At 40.5% G+C, this 22,156-nt stretch overlaps 1 protein-coding gene across 1 annotated transcript in view; it reads right to left on the bottom strand.

Moving 5' to 3' along the window:
• LOC126234960 (uncharacterized) overlaps window positions 1-22,156 on the bottom strand; it is a 561,291-nt gene that overhangs the window by 215,961 nt on the left and 323,174 nt on the right. The window contains exon 3 of the mRNA XM_049943699.1: window positions 20,082-20,228. Coding sequence (XP_049799656.1) covers window positions 20,082-20,226 — 145 coding nt within the window. The 5' untranslated portion in view covers window positions 20,227-20,228. The remainder of the gene's footprint in view (window positions 1-20,081; window positions 20,229-22,156) is intronic.

The raw sequence follows: 22,156 nt of genomic DNA on the forward strand, positions 1-22,156 counted from the left end.
CACATTTTGGTAACAATAGACGCTTTCCACCACAACAGCATGAAAGTCAGCCGGTTCGAATACATAACCAACAATGTAATGCACAAGGTCAGCCTAACTTTAATGTTTCACCGCGTGGACGTATAGTCCCTGATACAACAAATAGTAACGCACGGCAGCAAAGAAACAACTACGTACAGAAAACACAATACTTCAATTCGTATCGCAATGCACCGTATAGGAACGACTATTACGACAGACGTAAAAACGATGAGCACAATTTTCAGCGAACATCTAACAACAGTCGGTCATACCAACAGCAGAATTATCCGCAAGAACATATTCTCGTGAATGAACCTGACAGTAGGTATCATCCAGAGCGTAATACGTCTGGAAGAAGTAATAGAACTGTTCAAATAGTAGAAATGCCACAACATCCTCCTGATAATAATAACACGTCAGATAGAATCTGACTAGATACTGTACAGGACGCCTCTTCCAATAACACAAGTACTACTTTTGACACGCAAAATGTTGTTCACGAAAATGTAATTACGTTTGACGACATCAGAGACACTCTTTTGCAGGAAAAACCAGTTGTTCAGAAAATTATTTCGCATCCTGTCATCGAAATTAAAATTGGTTCATCGAAATTTTCGGCAGTAATCGATTCCGGATCACCTATGTCAGTTATAAATGAGGAGACTTTTAACGAGTGCAACAAAGAGAATACTTATCCCACATTACCATTAGGCAAAACAAAAGTGAAAGGAGCAGTATCGAGTAAAGGAGTAGACGTTAAATTACAGACGCATTTATCATTTTGTATTGGAGGTCATACTTTTCACTCAAATTTTTGGATTGTTCCCTTATTGACAACAGACGTAATTTTAGGCACGAACTTTCTGGTACAACACGACGCAGTGGTTGATTTTCAGAATTCCTATTTAATGTTAAAAGATGAAAAAGTCCAACTGGCTTTAGAATTTCAGCATTCACTATCTGCGGAAGAACAAACAATTAATTGTACTCAGGTCATTTCAGTATTGCGTAACATAGACTGTAATCCCACATTGTTCACGGATACGTACGTACACAACTATAATACTCCAGACGAAACTGACTACGACGTAATGCAGATGATTTCCGATAAAGTTGAACAAAGCAGTGCAAATACAGACGACGAACGAACGCAATTACACAAAATTCTTTTACAGCAAGCTCCAGTTTTTGACAATGTTCCTGGTACTATGTCCGGCTTTATGTATGAATTTCAAGTCAAACAGCATGATACATTTAAAGCAAAGCATTATCCCATTCCGTATATTCATAGAGAACAAGTTAAAAAAGAGGTGCAGGATATGCTCGACCAAGGAATTATAGAACCAGCAGTTAGTCCGTACATAAACCCGCTGCATATTGTTAAGAAAAAAGATGGCTCACTTCGCCTCGTACTTGATTCACGTCACATTAATGACATTATTATTAATGAAACAGATCGACCACAGACATAAGAGGAACTTCTACAGAAATTTCACGGTACAGCTATTTATTCCACATTAGATTTGAAATCGGGATTTTGGCAAATACAACTTCATCCGAATTGCAGAAAGTACACAGCTTTTCTCTGTTTTGGTGACTGTTATCAATTTTGCAAATTACCATTCGGCTTAACTATTTCCTCTGCAGCTTTTATTCGCGGTTTGAACACAATACTTCCGACAGAACTTAAAGACAGAATTACGACGTACGTAGACGACATTCTTATTGCAGAAGTTAACTGGTCTGAACATAATCTGATTTTAGAACGACTATTGCAAACTTTCCATGCACAAGGACTCACAGTTAACCTCAGTAAATCACATTTTGGTAAAACTTCTATAAAATTTCTTGGACACGTAATTTCAGCAGAAGGCATTGCGCCTGATCCGGAAAAACTTCAAGCTCTACGTGACATTACTGTTCCTACGACGAAGAAACAATTACGCAGCTTTTTGGGCTTAATTAACTTTTTTCGTAAATTTATTCATCACTCTGCTTTAGATACACCTAGATTATGCCAATTAACAGGTAAAAACACTATTTGGTCATGGGATAAGCAAGCACACTCTGAATTCGTGAATCTGAAACATGCTTTGTTGAATGCTCCACTTTTATCGCACCCAGATCTTACTAAAAATTTTTCCATTGCCACCGACAGTTCCAACACAGCTTTAGGCGTACATATTTTTCAGGAAATTGAAGAAGATGGCTCTACAGTAATTAAAAACATCGCATTTGCAAGCCGCATTTTGTCACCTGCTGAACGAAATTATTCCGTTACTGAACTAGAAACATTATGTGTTGTATGGGCTTTTACGAGATTTCGGCACTTTCTTTATGGCAGACATACCATCGTTTATACAGACCACAGAGCGATACAATTCTTACTTTCGGCTAAATTTACTCACGACAGGTTAAGTAGATGGAAACTTTATTTACAGGAATTTAATTTTACAATAGTTCACATTCCCGGCACACAAAATGTTGTAGCAGACGCACTTTCACGTTCTCTCAGCAACAATCAGCAAGACATAGCAACCAACTTCTGCAAAGCAAATTTCAGCGTCATGTACATTCAACAAGTTGCATTTGAAAATTTTATTTCATCGTCATTACAGGATATAGCACGAGAGCAAAGTAAAGACAATGTGTGGAAAGAAATTAAACACCTTTGGCAAGATAAGAATAATGTTACGATTAGGAACCACTACACTGTACGCAATGACATTCTGTTTCGCCGCTCTCATCCAGACAGCAACAACTGGTTATTATGCATTCCTGACGAACTGGTTAACAAATTAATATGGTACACGCATTTAAGTTACGCACATTACGGAACAAGAAAATGTTTTCTTATACTGAGACAGAACTGTTATTTTTCGAACATGGAAAAACGTATACGACGAGTTTTAGCGTCATGTAAAATTTGCCAGAAAGCTAAGTCTGACACCACTTCACACATTCCTCCATTATATCCCATTGTACCTGTTAAATTAAGACATATGGCCGCAGTAGACATTTTTGGTCCAATTCCGAGAACTAATAGAGGTTTTTGCTACATCTTTGTCGCTGTTGAACTCACTTCAAAATTTGTTACTTTCACTCCGTTACGCAAAGCTACTGCTAAAACTGTTTCGAAAGCATTTGTAAAGCATTTTCTATTTCATGTAGGGCATGTGAAGAAAGTAATTTCTGACAATGGATCACAATTTCGTTCTGCTATATGGACACGCATGTTACGAGCTAGAAACATTTCTCCGATTTATATATCCAAGTACCACGCTTCTTCGAACCCTTGTGAACGATTAATGAAAGAAATTGGTAAACTGTGTAGAATATACTGCCACAAAAGACATGTTAATTGGGACACACACATACACTCATTCCAAGATGTAATTAATTCCATTCCAAATGAATCTACTATGCTATCTCCGTCTGTTATACTGAAAAACGTTGAACCACCAAACAAAATCAAAGAGTTAGTAAATTTTCCTAGATCACTTCGACTAAGACACCACGAAATAATTGACATTGCGCTGAACAACATCAAACGTGCCGCAGAGCGCCGGAGAAGACAGCAAAAACAGGTTTGTAGACGCCGAGACTTTCACGTTGGACAGAAGATATTAGTACGTACACACTATTTATCCAGCAAATTAAAAGGTAAGTGCAGTAAATTTGAACTTCTATACGCAGGTCCATATCGGATTCGCAGCATTCCTCACCCCAATGTTGTACACGTCGAAACTTTGAGAACCAGAAAATCGAAAGGCAATCACCATATCTCCAATGTTAAACCGTTTATTGAATGAACATACTTTATGATTTATCACACTGTAATACATTTTCCAGATATTTATGTGAACAATTATTGATGATTATCGTATTTTTTCTTGGCAAGTGCCCGGCAAGGTAAGGTTAGCAGGTCGCTCTTCTTGTCGTTACACACTAGACCGTGCATATTTTTCCTGATGAACTTACGCATTTTATGAATAATTATGCAATTCTCTGTAGTGACGCATTAATTTTATCAAATTCTCTCTCCATTGAAGTCTTTAATTATCGCCTCTATTAACTACACTACATACAAGCTGAACACAACGAATGTCACATTTTGTCTTTCTTATGTAAGTACGATTGTTTTCAAGTTTTGTTTGCATGCACTGTGAACTAGTTAAGGTATAACACACACCAGTTGACTTTGACATTTTTGCCCTATGATATCTCAACATCGTGACTGTTTTACATTTTCTTCTTTTTTGCTGCTGCATTGTGATATTCTCTGTACATTTTTTTTGCCTTTGAACGTCTATGCTTTTGACATATTACGTTTGCTGTCATGTTATGCTGTATGCTTAATTGTGTCACCATTAACCAATCATTATCTAATGGGTATATGATTTAAATACAAGACATTAATCTTTGTTCATCAATTTCAGAAAGACATGATGCGTAAAGGAAATAAATTTAAACAGAAATGGGAATTTCACCTACGGAATAAACGAAAGAAGATGCAATAACTTTATGAGGAAGAGTAAATGGATTAGGATTAACAAGCATTAACAAGAATATACTATACACATCGCAGAATAGCAGTCTTAACTAATTTTTTTCTTTCAGAATACAAGGCGATTGATGCAAGCTGTCAGACAGAACTACACATCTTAGTTTTAAGTGATATAATATGCTAGAGATAAAGAATAGTTGTGTGATGAATAATGAAGTGATTTTTGCAGATGATAATGAATGCTGATGATGAATAATGATGAAGAATAATGATGAAGAATATGCTACTATGAATAATGAAGTTTTTTCTTTACAGGTGATGATGATAATGATGGAGTTATGATGATATGGATAATGAAGTTTTTTCTTTACAGATGAGGATAATGTTGAAGTTTATGTATTTATGCTATGTAGTTATTTAAGTATTTGTTGCAGTTTGCTTTGACAGCAGGTGTTATATTGCATAGTAGGATGACTGAAGATTTTGGAAAGGACAGCTATGGAACACATTTTTTATACACATTTCACTACTTGTTAATTCGAAGTTCACTACTTTTCAGCATAGTCTACGTTTCTTCTTTCAGCTTAATAATCCATTTTGTATTTTCCAGCAGAAGCTTTTCATGATACTTACTAAACCTGTTACTTATTATACCGTTCTAATACTTGCATTTTTATTTTTTACCCATTTGTGTCTATAATTTATAAATGTGATCACATATACTGCCTTGTTTCATAACCTTGCTACAGCTGACTCATGACGAATGACGTTACCTATCCTCATTTGCAGCAATAGGTCAAAAGCAAATATTGTTATGCCTGAGCAATTAATTATCGATCCCAACGCAATGCATTGCTAACAAAAATGTATTACCAGTCCCAAATAATGATAGCAGTTTAAGAGAATTCTGTGTAATGCTGATCAGCTATGAATAATGTCACCTGAAAAATGATTGCTACTGATTACTGTATTGAAATGAACATTAATTAATTATGCTTTGTAACTAGGAAATGAATCCTACTGATTATGCTTTGTAATAAGGAAACGAATGCTACTAATTATGCTTTGTAACTGGGAAAAGAATGCTACCGATTACTGTATTTAAATGACCAATGATTAATAATGCTTTGTATTTAGAAAATGAATGCTATTCATTGTTTTGTAAATAGGAAATGAATGATACTGATTATGTTTTGTAATGCTACTAATTACGCTTTATAACTAGGAAACGAATGCTACTAATTATGCTTTGTAACTGGGAAAAGAATGCTAGTGATTACTGTATTGAGATGATTACTGTATTTAAACGACCAATGATTAATTACTAATGCTTTGTAACTAGGAAATTAATGATACTAATTACGCTTCGTAACAAGGAATTGAATGCTATTGAATATGCTTTGTAATTTGGAAAAGAATGCTACCGATTACTGTATTGAAATGACCAATGATTAATTAATAATGCTTTGTAATTAGGAAATGAATGCTACTGATTACGGTATTGAAATGAGCAATGACAATGTTGTCTGTAAAACAATTAATGAACATTTTTCTGTAATACTACATAAATGGTACAGAAATGTTCAATAACTAGGCTATGGATACGGCAAACTACTAATGTAATCAAAACTAGTCTGTGATATAATGTCCTTCACCTTCTGACCTAACTACCCGGAATTATTGTAACATCCAGTGTCTTGTCCATCCTCATTATCATGGAGCACTATATTTGGTTTTTGCACTAATTCTACGTTGGTGTGCCTCTTACGAGCGTGGTGTTGACACGACATGCTGTCCACCACCGTAAGCGACGAAGACGTTATTATGGTCCCACTGTTTGGTGTACCTGGCATACTGCCAAATGATAGCATGGAATATTACTACGACGTTTCAGTGTCTTGATACGCTGATAAATACTTCTGGGAACGGAACTGCAGATTGTATCACTTAGTGTTGTGATTCTGTGGAAAGATATGGACTTTCAGTGCAGCTGTGTGCAAACTAAAGTGCTACAACCATGATGCAATCCTTTCCTTTCCTATCCTAATAGTGAAAATCATTTTTAGCTAACATCATTTATGTTCATGGCCTATACATTTTTTTTCGATTTGTTGAACTCCAGTGCGAGTACATTTGTGTCACTTGTCGACATGATTTTCTGCCATTGTTTATTTGTTGTGAAAATACTAAAGACATTTTCGATTTGTTCTGAAGTGCAGTATGTGTGCACTCTTGTCATCTATATTGTATATACTTTTTGTGATTTGATGATTTTTCTACCCTTGCGTTTATTTGTTATGAAAATGTTCAAAAGTTTTCAGTACATGTGCACTTATATATTTTCTACTGAATTTCAGTGCCTGTACACTTTTCTCATTTTTCAATATGATTTGTGCTTATTCTGTATACCTTTTATGATTTTGTGATATGTTTTATGTCATTTGTTATTCATTGTATATACATTTCGTCTTTTGCTGATATATTCTCCACTGCAGTGCATGTGCACTCATGTCCTTTGTCAACATGATTTTGTTCTGAAAATGCTACAGAATCTTACAGTGCGTGTGCACTTTGTTATTTGTCAAATAATTTGTATATACATTTTTCTGATTTTCTGATACGCTCTCTACTCATTGTACTTATATTTTGTCTTGTCTGTAATGTTTTGTAATCGGTGCATGCGCATAACATTTAATTAATGTATTACATCCAAATATTTTGTAAATGTTAATTAATTAAAAGAAAAATTTGTTACGATGGCAAGTCCAAATGACTCACCATCGCTGCCAAATTTTTGCCCCCCCAGTGGAGGGTTATGAAAGGCGTATGTACTCGTTGGCAGCGATGGTGAGGCACAGAATCTCTGACCAGAGGCAGTAGTAGCGAGCAGTAGTCTGTCGGCAGTTGTAGCCGAGTAGAGTTGCGGTCTAGTTGCGAGAGAGTTCAGTAGTGGTAGCCCAGAGCAGTCGGCGGGCGTCGGCACCGCAATGGTCGAGATTCAGGATGAGGTATATTTTTATTAAATAAGTATTTATGCAGCTTTGCGCTCATCAGATAATCTAGTGTATATTCATTGTAATTGACTTTAAAGAATCGCCCCAATAATAATTTTGATTTCAAAACAATTTTTTAACAAAGAAAAAAAAAATCATTTGATTCCCTTGCATTTCCTTAAAGAAAATTTTCAGATAACTTAAAAAAAAAATAATTATTGCGATGCATTTCGTCCAAGCTGTGGCGCAGAATAAGAGCAGATATTTCTCGTGCAGACATAATGAGGTAAGAGATTAATTCTGATTTTTGCACAGGGCCAAAGACCGACATTTCGGTTAAATTGAGTTTTGATTATCACTGTAGTTTCATTGTCATGGGATTATCTTTCATTATTTAATGGGAACTTATAGTTGGGTCAGATTGCTATTTTCATTTAATTGTCTTTGTCTTTAATATTTTTACGGGAAGGCTACACTTGGCTCCATTTCTAATAAATATTGTCTTTTAAAATTTTTGTGGGGAGGTTACAAGGTGTACAGCAACAGCCTCGAAAGCATTACTGAGCTGAAAACAGGCATTCGAGGACATGGGCAGCATCGATGTTCCGACACTTCAGCGGGTCATGCAGAATTCCGCTAGCCATCTGAGCCACATCGTCGCCAGTGATGGCAGGCATATCGAACTTGTTATAACCTAAATCCGAATATATGTAGTGACGTTTACATGTTGAATAAAATGTGCGTACGCCGTAGTTTGTAAATAATTTAGATTTTTTTCATATAGTTCAATAACTGTCACCCTGTATTTGTCAGACCATCAGGACCGTGCAGGATGTGTGTATTTATTATAGGTGTCGCACACGAAAATTTCATCTCTAGCAATAGCAGTGTTGACCATCAATGGACAAAGTTCAAGAACATCGTACGATACGTTTTAGACAGGCATGTGCCGAGAAAAATTGTAAGGTATGGAAAAGACTCACCGTCGTTCGGCAACCGCCCTAGAAAGGTGCTACGAAAGCAAATGAAGCTTTAGTGCAAATTTGAACGTAGCCAAAGCCTCACAGACAGACAGACACTAAACGAATCCAAAATTTGCGTAAGAAGTGGGTAGGGGGAGGGGGGGGGGGAGCTACGCGTGAAGCGTTAAACGAATTCGAAAGTAAAATTATACCTACCTACTTGAGAGGATGTTCTAAGAAGTTTTGGTCTTTCGTTAAATCAGTAACCGGATGGAAGCCACCTGTGCATACACTCTGTCACCACGATGGCACTGAAACAGAAGGGACAGAAAAGGCGGAAATGCTAAAGGTCTTTTTCCAGAACTATTTCCAGAGGAAGAACGCACGGTAGTCCCTTCTTTAAATCGTTACACGATCGACAAACGATCACATATCGAGATAAGTGACCAAGGCATTGAAAAGCAATTGAAATCACTCAACAGAGGAAAGGCCACTGGAACTGACGGGATACCCGTTCGATTCTACATAGAGTAGGCGAAAGAACTTGATCCTCTTCTAGCAACTGTGTACCATGGGACTCTTAGAGGGGCGAAGCGTTCCGAATGATTTAAAAAAAGGACAGGTCATTCCTGTTTTCAAGAAGGGTCATCGAACAGTCGCACATAACTGTAGGTCTGTGTCTCTGACGTCGGTCTGTTGTAGTATTCTGAAACGTGTTTTATGCTTACGTATAATGACATTTCAGGAGACCAGAAATCTCCTATGAAGGAATCAACACAGATTCCGAAAATAATGATCTTGTGAAACCCAGTTCGCTCTCCACGAAACCCAGGAAGGAGTAGATCTGCATTTACTACGCAAGTTGCTGTACGGCTCGTGGTGGAGGGTACGCTGTAACACTACTAATTTCTTTTCCTGTTGCACTCGCAAATATCTATATGCCTCCATACGAGTCCTAATTTGTGATATCCTATCTTCATAGCCCTTATGCGTAATGTACTTTAATTTGGGTCGTCCTCCCAAAGACAGATTTGTCCGTATGTCGACGCCAAGAGTCCAATAAAAGCAATGAACTATTCTCTCGCCAGTTATAAGACTTGCAAGTAAACAACCAATTTTTTAAAATTTTGGTCCTGATTTGCTTTGATGTTTCTGAGAGCAGAGATAAAGTTGCGCAAACAGTAATCTACTGCTATTTATCACAGGCATTGTTGTATACCAATGTATGACAGCATTCATCGACAAGTTAATGTGTCTCTTTTTCGCTCGAAATGATGAGGTACGGTTTGCACGAAAACTGACTGATTTGCTTTATATGCAGATAACAAGAAGTTTTGTCTTCACGTCAGCTACGAATTTCTCTGTAGCATTACCGATCATTGGCATCTTCTCTACACGTTTACCTCGGGTAAACATCGCAATTTTCCCACTTCCTTATCCATATAATTTACTGCATCTGTTTAACGAAGTCGAAGAAGCCTGGAAATCAGTAATGTTAATCTCACTTGCAATTCAGTGCGCCTAGTCCCGTAGATCTCTCTTGGTAACGGTGCACTGACGCTCAAGAGCAGTTCTAAATCTTTCGAAAAGCTAGTCTTCACGAGTTTCATTTTGGCGCATATTTCGTATTTCCTATAAATCGTTCTTCCATTTATAAACTTCAAGCTCAGATTTTACGAAAAGAAACCGGCTCTGCGCACTGCTCAAGCTTAAGCGTTTTCTCTCTCCTTCGTTTAGCGAAAAAGTTTACAGCCTTTTCTTCCTCACTGAAACCTATTACCGTACATATTTTCTTTGGGTGTGGAAAGTATTGTACTTTAATTAGCACAAAAATCGTCGTTTGTATCACAACTCACGGAATTGTTATTTCCTGGTTTTTCTAATGTTACCACAATTTGTAACGAAATGTCGAAATGATTGGAATGAATGCCCAAGAAATTATCTAATAAAGAACATATATGCCGGTCTTCAGGAGAAGTAGTTGATTTCGATTGCATACCATTTTCTTCATATTTTATGTTTACAAGGTTGAAAACATACTGTGAAACTCTGGTATCTGCACAGACAGATCCTATTACAAAGCAAATGCCAAGAAAAGCAGATGTAATTGAGTTTAATCTCCATTATTAACACTTAGCAACACCACAAAGAAAAGCACTCCGTCTTCAGGCCACAAGTGGCCCATCGGGACCATCCGACTGCCGTGTCATCCTCAGCTAATGATGCAGAAATGAGGGGCGTCTGGTCAGCACACCGCTCTCCCAGTCGTTATGATGGTTTTCTCTGATCGGAGCCTCTACTATTCGGTCGAGTAGCTCCTCAATTGGCATCACGAGTCTGTGTGCACCCCGAAAAATGGCAACAGCGCAGGGCGGCCCGGATGGTCACCCATCCAAGTGCCGGCCTCGCCCGACAGCGCTTAACTTCCGTGATCTGACGTGAACCGGTGTAATCAATGCGGCAAGGCCGTTGCAACGCCACAAATGCAGTTGCCAATTATTATGAACATTAAATGAGTTTTAAATTAGAGCGAACAGTAACAGTGAGAGAAACCATCAACAGAAAGTGAAATTCGCCTTCCAAAGGACGGCTGCGCTGTGTCATATTATCTGTTTACTGATGAGCCGACAACCAAGGATACGTGACCAACATGTTACGCATATGCTGTCCGCTACAGCTATGGCAGGGTTGTACGTTTCTGTAGATGACCGGCAAGCTACAAATTTGGAAAATTTAAACTTTTTTTTTTTTTTTTTTTTAGAAATACTTCCAGTGTCAGCAGCTAAAATTTTGATAATGCGTTTCTTTTGGTGTATTCTTCCTGCATTAAAAATTTAATGGCAGGTTTCCGTGGTATCACGTATTGATACCATTCCAGGGGCGTCATAGTAACAGAATTCAAATTTCCATAAGCCGCCAACACTGGTTGCTTGGCATCTGGCGGACCCAATGGTGTCCGCCCGCTGAGCCACACTTCCAGCATGTCTGGAATTCAAGCGCCGTAGCTACACAGCTCACTGACGCTTGGAGTGACTTCTCTACAGGACCCCACAGTGATTTCGCATCGTTGCGGCTCCAACATTACCACTGCTGCTTATTTTTAATGAACCTCGTTCTCTTAAATAAATATAAGTTACGCAAATCTTTTGTTTACTGTTTTAATCTGTTCCCTAATCGTTTCCGCTCCGGCCACCTTGCCTACTACGACAGTTGCCGCACCAGTCTGTTGCCCACCTCCTAAAAAATGGTTCAAATGGCTCTGAGCACTATGGGACTTAACTTCTGAGGTCATCAGTCCCCTAGAACTTAGAACTACTTAAACCTAACTAACCTAAGGACATCACACACATCCATGCCCGAGGCAGGATTCGAACCTGCGACCATAGCGGTCACCTCCCTTTACTGTTGTGTACAAATTCATAGAGAAGAGTTTCGACATGTCGGATTGGACAGTTCCTTTGTAAGCAAACAATGAGTGAAGTTCATGCAAGACAACGATTGGAAGCACGTGAACAAAACGTTGGTGTACGACAAATACAAAACATATGAAGCAGAGACTAGAGTTTGGCAGGCAAAGCATTCCGATAAAGGATTGTGCTCCAAAGAGTACAGCAAACACTAACATTTTTCTATTTTTTTAAATGTACATTTTTACCGTGCTGTCGAAAGTTCTCGAGTGATCTGGAATGTTCTAAAAACTGAAGACCAATCGAAGCAGGTCTTTAGCAGGTAGCAAATAAATCTCTCACTGCAAGAAATAAACAAATCGCTCGTGTTGTTAGTCGTATTTTCACGCCACTCGAGCTGGTACGTTGTCATAGCATCCAATGTGACTCATCTATACTGTTCAGAAGACGCTATGCAGCACAGAAAACGTGGGTGGTATGGGATTGTGGGTCCATCTTGATGGAGAAAAAACTTTTGTTTCCTATTTATTTAATCCCAAACTAGTTTCAGCAACAATATCGTCATCATCAGTGGCTTCTTTAATTCTTAAATGTCCGCAGCTCGTGGTCGTACGGTAGCGTTCTCGATCCCGCGCCCGGGTTCCCAGGTTCGATTCCCGGCGGGGTCAGGGATTTTCTCTGCCTCGTGATGACTGGGTGTTGTGTGATGTCCTTAGGTTTGTTAGGTTTAAGTAGTTCTAAGTTCTAGGGGACCGATGACCATAGATGTTAAGTCCCATAGTGCTCAGAGCCATTTTAACCATTTAATTCTTAAATATGCAAAAATAGTATACCTATAAGCACTGTGAAAAAATATTACATGTGTACTGTTTGGTTTCAAATATTGTTTTCTGTGAATAATTTCATACCAACTTTTTTACTTTACGTCTTGGCATGGTTTTTACGATTGTTGCCGCTGTTTCCGGCATATTTTCTGTGATTTTTTTGCCGTTTTACTCGACTTACATTATGTCATCTGCAACTGTGTGAGAGGCTGCTGGCAAAAAAACACGAAAACTTGAACTTAACGTAAGTCAGCGTTATACATTTGGGATTGCGGTAGTGTTGTCAGTTTTTGTGTGTCCTAGGCTGTTACGTGGTTTGTCATGTACTCACGGTCGTTAGATGACTTGCAGCTGCTTTTGAACACAGAAAAACATAATTTTCGCACCTTGTTTGCAATCCAAAATATTACGCCATCTTGCTGTTCGCGCGTGTCACGAGAAATGTAACGCACATTGCGAGAAGGTTTTGAAAATTGTAGTGGGAGTTCTGACGACTTATGTTCCTTATTTATGTCTCTATGTGTGATGGGGGAATGGTTTTGTGTGTGTATGTGTGTGTGTGTGTGTGTTTTCCTGTTCCGTTCAAATGGTTCAAATGGCTCTGAGCACTCAACTGCTGAGGTCATTAGTCCCCTAGAACTTAGAACTAGTTAAACCTAACTAACCTAAGGACATCACAAACACCCATGCCCGAGGCAGGATTCGAACCTGCGACCGTAGCGGTCTTGCGGTTCCAGACTGCAGCGCCTTTAACCGCACGGCCACTTCGGCCGGCTTTCCTGTTCCGTGCCCTGCGCTAGTTCTCTTAGAACGATAAACAGTGTGTTGTTACAGAGTGTTGTGTTCTGGTTTACTACGTTTTTCGCTTCCACTATAGGCATTTACAAGTAATAAGTTTCTTCTATTTTTAGTTTTCGGTATAATCTGTTGCTGTGTTACAGGATGTGTTTCGATATGAGTGGGGTTGTGGTTTTTATTCATCGAGTGTTCTTCATGTTGACCATAGGGAATCAAGAAACTGAGTTAATTACCACCGGGATACGTGAAATCTGTCGTGTTATGCCTCCAACAAGCCACGAACATCGGCGAGCCATCGGTTCCTTAGAGAATAACGCTCTGCGCCTTTCAGTTTCCATCGCAGCGCTGTTTCATTATGATTATGCGATCTAAAGTTTGCCTCCGATCTGTAAACTGATACAGGTACCGAGTGGGTGCGATTGTTCCTTGGTGTTTAAACACGAAAGGGGTAGAGGTTTGTGAAGGAGGAAAATCGAGGTGAGTCTAGCTAGCAGCTCTGCGCAGAACTTGCCTTCAGCTGGCGCACCTGCGCCGCGGCCAACTTGGGGTAATTAGCGACACCGGGCGGTGGAAGTGGTTAATAATCCCAGCAGGGGGCGCCGGCGCGGCACTCTACACGCCCCCGCCAGCGAGCCCTGGCTTTTTATCCCCGACGTTGGAGTTCGCTCACGCCTGCCGCCTAATGCGCTTATCACCGGAGGGAGACGCGCCACGCATAGTCTATCACCGCTCGCGGGCGCGAGTTACCTGTTACAGCCCAAGACAGCTAACACAGTTCACCTGGAATCATCAGTACGAAGCCCCACTTCTTCCACTGAATGTTGGCACGTGTGTGGCAGTTTAGAATTTCCGCACCAGTTATTAGCAGTCACCTAAGATTCTAAAATAAACCTAAGATTCTAAAATAATGCAATGGAATTGCCTATTACAGCAGTAATGTATAGTAGCTTAGTTGATCAGCTGACATATTAATTTTAGTACTGATGTAAAATGAAATACAGTCGTCGTCATCATCATGATCATCATCTTCCCTTCAAAGATTAGGCCGTTGCCTGTTCGGAACTTAAAAACAAAATCGTTCCCATTCTTTTCCAGGTCTTCCAGTATTTCTTTTTCCATTCGGCTCGTGGTTCAGGACCTTATGGGGAACTCTGTGACTTGACGTTCTCATGAAGCGTTGTTTCCAATCTTCGCGATATTTTTGACCGTTTTTATTCATGTGGAAAATATTTAATTCTGTTCTAATATCTTTATTTCCGATCATGACTCTTATCGCGCAGCCGTCTTTCTTAGGAACCTCTTCTCTCCTGTTTGCATTTTATTTATTTATTTAGTTTCTCTTTGTGGCAACTCAGCTTTCGCTTTCATAGTAACACAGGAGTCACCGCCACTTTATCGAATTCCATGATGGTCTCTTTTTGTACCTTATTGGGCAATGTTCTGCTAATAGTACCACAGCCAACTTGGAATTTGTGTATTTTGGTTTCAGTGTCAGAATCAGAATCCAAACTTATAGCGCAGCCAAAATTAGATATTCGAAAGACTTGTTCTAAAACTGAATTATCCAAAACAATTTTTGATCTGACTGGATGTTTTCCTCGAAATGCCATTATTTTCGTTTCATTATCAGAAATTTTAAACTTGTATTTCTTTCGTATTTCGATCAGCTGGTATACTGATCGTTGTAGCTGATCTTCATTCTTTTGAATAATAACGATGTCATCAACAAACAAAAGTACAGTCAGGGATACCTCGTTCGTTATCTAATTTCCTTCGTTTACTTTACATTTCCATTTGCAAAGAATGAAGTCAGTGTAAATATTAAAAGGGGTACTTGATAGTGCACATCCTTGTCTTACACCTTCGTTAATAATTACTTCTTCTAATCGATTCCTACCTCTGTTTATAAAAATGTGTATATTTTGTAAAGCCTTTTCACTACCTCTGCTACGTGATAAGGACTACACTCTGACATAATCTTCCATAGGCTATCGCAACTCACACGATGAAACCCCTTCTCAGGGTCGATAAAGGCCGTATCTACATCTACATCTACATCTGTGGTATAAACCACTTCTAACGAACACCGAACAACGCGCTCCAGTACGCGGCCGCCAAATACATCGCTGGCCGCACTTCTCTGAGCGGCCCGCTGCTTCCATCGCTGGCCGTCTTCACACGCACGCTCCCTTACGTGGCCGAGAAATACATCGCTGGCCGCACTTCTCCGGGCGGCTCGCGGCTACCATCGCTGGCCGCCTTCGAGCGCGCGCGTTTGTCAGCACACAGCAATTGGCTACGCCAGGAAACATTGCGATTGGTTTTCCCTGGAAAATAGCGACCCCAGCCGACGGCTCCATTAACTAGCAAGCCTTATATAAACCGGGCCGCCGCCGCAAACGACAGTTCTCATCGGGAAGTGAGGTACGCCGTGTTCCAGCTGCTTGTGGATGACTCGCCGCACCACTCGAGGTTACCTGGCTGCTCGGCGGAAAATCTTGCGACTTCACTTGGAGAGACTGAACTTCACTGGACTTGGGAATAATTACGGGACGTGCACCCCACCATGCACATTCGGACATTGGTATAACCAAACTTTAATTCTGCATTACTTCTGAGTGTGAGCCTGGGTAGACGCTTGGCTAACATAATTGTTAAAAAGTGATTTGTGATTTAATAAACCAGACTGAAGAGGTTATTGTGTTATTCCTGGTTATAACGACATCCATACTCGGCAAGCCACCTGACGGTGTGTGGTGGGGGGTACCCTGAGTACCTCTATCGGTTCTCCCTTCTATTCCAGTCTCGTATTGTTCGTGGAAAGAAGGATTGTCGGTATGCTTCTGTGTGCGTTCTAATCTCTCTGATTTTATCCTCATGGTCTCTTCGCGAGATATACGTAGGAGGGAGCAATATACTGCTTGACTCTTCAGTGAAGGCATGTTCTCGAAACTTTAACAAAAGCCCGTACCGAGCTACTGAGCGTCTCTCTTGCAGAGTATTCCACTGGAGTTTATCTATCATCTCCGTAACGCTTTCGCGATTACTAAATGATCCTGTAACGAAGCGCACTGCTCTCCGTTGGATCTTCTCTATCTCTTCTATCAACCCTATCTGGTACGGATCCCACACTGCTGAGCAGTATTCAAGCAGTGGGCGAACAAGCGTACTGTAACCTACTTCCTTTGTTTTCGGACTGCATTTCCTTAGGATTCTTCCAATGAATCTCAGTCTGGCATCTGCTTTACCGACGATCAACTTTATATGATCAATCCGTTTTAAATCACTCCTAATGCTTACTCCCAGATAATTTATGGAATTAACTGCTTCCAGTTGCTGACCTGCTATATTGTAGCTAAATGATAAGGGATCTTTCTTTCTATGTATTTGCAGCACATTACACTTGTCTACATTGAGATTCAATTGCCATTCCCTGCACCATGCGTCAATTCGCTGCAGACCCTCCTGCGTTTCAGTACAATTTTCCATTGTTACAACCTCTCGATACACCACAGCATCATCTGCAAAAAGCCTCAGTGAACTTCCGATGTCATCCACCACATCATTTATCTATATTGTGAATAGCAACGGTCCTATGACACTCCCCTGCGGCACACCTGAAATCACTCTTACTTCGGAAGACTTCTCTCCATTGAGAATGACATGCTGCGTTCTGTTATCTAGGAACTCTTCAATCCAATCACACAATTGGTCTGATGGTCCATATGCTCTTACTTTGTTCATTAAACGACTGTGGAAGTCAAGAAACACAGCATCTACCTGGGAACCCGTGTCTATAGCTCTCTGAGTCTCGTGGACGAATAGCGCGAGCTGGGTTTCACTCGACCGTCTTTTCCGAAACCCATGGTGATTCCTACAGAGTATATTTCTAATCTCCAGAAAACTCATTATACTCGAACATAATACGTGTTCCAAAATTCTACAACTGATCGACGTTAGAGATATAGGTCTATAGTTCTGCACATCTGTTCGACGTCCCTTCTTGAAAACGGGGATGACCTGTGCCCTTTTCTAATCCTTTGGAACGCTACGCTCTTCTAGAGACCTACGGTACACCGCTGCAAGAAGGGGGGCAAGTTCCTTCGCCTACTCTGTGTAAAATCGAACTGGTATCCCATCAGGTCCAGCGGCCTTTCCTCTTTTCAGCGATTTGAATTGTTTCTCTATCCCTGTGTCGTCTATTTCGATATCTACCATTTTGTCATCTGTGCGACAATCTAGAGAAGGAACTACAGTGCAATCTTCCTCTGTGAAACAGCTTTGGAAAAAGACATTTAGTATTTCGGCCTTTAGTCTTCATCCTCTGTTTCAGTACCATTTTCGTCACAGAGTGTCTGGACATTTTGTTTTGATCCACCTACCGCTTTGACATACGACCAAAATTTCTTAGGATTTTCTGCCAAGTCAGTACATAGAACTTTACTTTCGAATTCATTGAACGCCTCTCGCATAGCCCTCCTCACACTACATTTCGCTTCGCGTAATTTTTGTTTGTCTGCAAGGCTTTGGCTATGTTTATGTTTGCTGTGAAGTTCCCTTTGTTTCCGCAGCAGTTTCCTAACTCGGTTGTTGTACCACGGTGGCTCTTTTCCATCTCTTACGATCTTGCTTGGCACATACTCATCTAACGCATATTGTACGATGGTTTTGAACTTTGTCCACTGATCCTCAACACTATCTGTGCTTGAGACAAAACTTTTGTGTTGAGCCGTCAGGTACTCTGTAATCTGCTTTTTGTCACTTTTGCTAAACAGAAATATCTTCCTACCTTTTTTAATATTTCTATTTACGGCTGAAGTCATCGATGCCGTAACCGCTTTATGATCGCAGATTCCCTGTTCTGCGTTAACTGTTTCAAATAGTTCGGGACTGTTTGTCACCAGAAGGTCTAATATGTTATCGCCACGAGTCGGTTCTCTGTTTAACTGCTCAAGGTAGTTTTCAGATAAAGCACTTAAAAAAATTTCACTGGATTATTTCTCCCTGCCATCCGTTATGAAAGTTTGAGTCTCCCGGTCTATATCCGGCAAATTAAAATCTCCACCCAGAACTATAACAGGGTGGGGAAATCTACTCGAAATATTATCCAAATTATCCTTCAGGTGCTCAGCCACAACAGCTGCTGTGCCAGGGGGGGGGGGGGGGGGGGGGCTACAGAGACATCCAATTACCATGTCTGAGCCTGCGTTAACCGTGACCTTCACCCAAATTATTTCACATTTCGGATCTCCGTCAATTTCCTTCGATACTATTGCACTCCTTACCGCTATAAACACGCCTCCCCCTTCACTGTCCAGCCTGTCTCTGCGGTATACATTCCAATCTGAGTTTAGGATTTCATTACTGTTTACGTCTGGTTTCAGCCAACTTTCTGTCCCTAGTACTATATGAGTTTCCGTATTAAATTCTCAATGTTTTCCTATAATGCTTTTTATTACAATGGACGTCCTGATCTCAATACGTTCTATTCTTCAGAAATTACAGCATCTGTGATATTCTTCATGTGGTTATTGACTATCACTGAGTACAGTTTGTAGCCAATGTTTAGAAGACCAAAGCCACGATAGTTTTTACAGTAACACAGTCAGAAATACAAAGGCACTAAAATTAATTACACCAGTATAGTAAAGCACAAATGTACTAAAAGTAATAAGTCGCTTAACCAACTGAGTTACCAAGCGATGTTATTGGTTTCATAGACAGTTTCACTGCATAATTTTTGAATCTTTCTCTGTCTTGGAGAGCATACGAGGGCTATTCTTTTCTCAACCTCTGTTCTATTGCGAAACTGAAACTGCAGTGAAAATCAAAAATGTTTTGTTTGCAACATTTTAGGTACTCCTTATAGCCGCTCTGACTTCGATGTTTGTCATAGCATGGTAACAGCTTTCCAGTACCCTTGTCATAGAAGGTGATTTCCTCCAATTCCCTACACTGGTTTTCAGCTCGCTGTCCATGCCAAAACACTGCCCTTCATGTGAGCAAAGAGATCAAAATCAGAGGGAGCCAAGTTTGGACCATATGGTGGATGACCGAACAATTGCCATCGAAAATGCTGCAGGATCATCTTCGTTGCCCCTGTAGTGCGCGGGCGAGAACTGTCATGCAGAAGGAAATGCATGACAGTTACGTTATGTGGGCTGCATGAAATCAGGCGAAACCTCTCTTCATGCACCTCACTGTTGGCGGCAGACGCTACTCTCTAGGCAGCTTTATTTGCAGACTGTATGATCAGTTCTGAGGAGTGTGATGTGACGCAATAGACAGGCTTGTTAGAGACACTGTGCAACACATCTACACAAAACTTCCCAGAATTCTCGCAATCGATTGGAGGATGGAATGAAAAATAGCCATAGCCCTAGTACCTGCAGACGCCGATGTTCTTTGCACAGTTATTATTAACTTAGCAAGTCACTTTTCTCTCTGTTTATGGTGAGTTTATGACTACAACTTAATCTTGTTCCTTACTTGGCAGTAAATGATAATGATTGACACTGACTGCATGACAGGATTCCAGTGAGATCTGTCAGTAGTGACTCAGAACTTACCGTAAAGGCCAGTGCCCACTTCAGGTGTCGATCCCGCGGCTTGCGGCACCATTGCCAGCAGCAGCAGCAGCATCAGTTCTACAAGTTTCCTTGGCATCTGCCCACCTCTGGCGAGATGGGTCTGCCTGCGATACAAGCTGTCCATATCTGAAAGTATCAGAGGCACAGTGGGGTCAAGCCATCCAGTAGGATGTAAACAAAATTATCATTCAAAAATTTCTATGTGAGTGTATGAACATGCAAATGTGAAATAACGGCAGAAGTGAATGTTGTCACTGACTATACTGAGTATTAGCATACTTTTACACAGACAAAAATTTGTAATACAAATCAAAGCTACTACTTTTTACGTTGGCTGACTAGTTCAAAAATGGTTCAAATGGCTCTGAGCACTATGGGACTTAACAGCCGTGGTCATCAGTCCCCTAGAACTTAGAACTACTTAAACCTAACTAACCTAAGGACATCACACACATCCATGCCCGAGGCAGGATTCGAACCTGCGACCGTAGCAGTCGCGCGGTTCCGGACTGCGCGCCTAGAACCGCGAGACCACCGCGGCCGGCGGCTGACTAGTTACCAGCATAGCCCATTTCCGCAAACCACATTATCTGTGTATAAAAGTGTTGTAATTGAATTGGTAACACTCACTAAATAATATTCCCAGACGGCAGAATATAACCGACACTATTATTATACAACAGAACATACAACAAAATATTAGTAACATCTAAGGGGTTTCTAAGGCGCTGCAGTCATGGACTGTGTGGCTGGTCCAGGCGGAGGTTCGTGTCCTCCCTCGGGCATAGGTGTGTGTGTGTGTTTGTCCTTAGGATAATTTAGGTTAAGTAGTGTGTAAGCTTAGAGACTGATGACCTTAGCAGTTAAGTTCCATAAGATTTCACACACATTTGAACATTTTTTTTTTCTAAGGGGTCACATGGCCACACCAACAGGAATGATTCACAGATAAATGAAATTGTCGAACAAAGTTCCACAATGGGTTAGCAAAGTTCACTCACCGGTTCAGTATCAACTGAGTGGTTGAGTAACACTGATAGTATAACTCCTACAGAACGTATAACATGGTTTGTAACTGACCTAGAAGATCACATAGATACTAACTCGATCTTCGCTGTACACTGTCCCTGAATAAACAGGCCACCGTCACTGGCTAGCGATGGCTTCCCATGACGACTGCTTGGCTGTTCATTGCTATACTGCTGTGCTGATCATCCAGGACTACAATCTCAGCTGGAGCTGCCTTCTTGGTGCCATGCACTCACTTAAATACCTACTGAGTGGGTAGATACTTATTGTGCACTCCACTGGACATATGATCAGTGTAGGCAAATGGTTCGGTGACTGTATCAGGGCCACCTGAGGTGTGAGTGCCGGTGCTGTCAGTGGCAGGGGCACGGTTATCTGTGCACATGGCCACAGGCTAGCTTGAAAACAAGTTGTGATGGTGACGTGTGTATGCAAGCCAATGTTTTTATCTACAAGCGGTGTCCAATTGGTGTAGTACTGAGGTCACCAGCGGATGGCTGTGGTCTAGCAACCTGGCAGCCACAGCTGCGTTGCTGAGTAGCTGCAGTCCACGGATACAGCAGAAAGTATTAGGTTGGTGAGTAAGTTGGTAGCGTTTATGTTTCACACTTAGGGATTCCGGTCGCTATGGATTAATTTATGTCGTATTTTATTTGTTGCTCACTGTTGCAAGACAAGATTTTCTCGTTTTAAGGAGGATCGTTATGACATTCGTGACTCTCTATGTACAGGAAGACCATAGGGTGCGGGCTTTCAAAAAATAATGATGTGGTTGTGTGTGGCCTTCAACTACGTACCCTGCGACTCAGAGCTGAAATGTTGAAAATTTTAGCTGGTTTCGTTGTCTAGGGGCTGGGATACGTAGTTGCCGCGTTGCAAGCCAAACACTGCTGAGTCTACAGCATACAATATAAATATACACATGAATCAAATGATCGAAGGTTCCTATCACTCGGCAATTGCGAATTTTGAATGTTATATAGAAATTTATAAATGAAAGAGTGCAATTAAACAAATTCTGCAGG

This window comes from Schistocerca nitens, chromosome 2 (genome assembly GCF_023898315.1).
Source record: "Schistocerca nitens isolate TAMUIC-IGC-003100 chromosome 2, iqSchNite1.1, whole genome shotgun sequence".
NCBI classification, from domain to species: Eukaryota; Metazoa; Arthropoda; class Insecta; order Orthoptera; family Acrididae; genus Schistocerca; species Schistocerca nitens.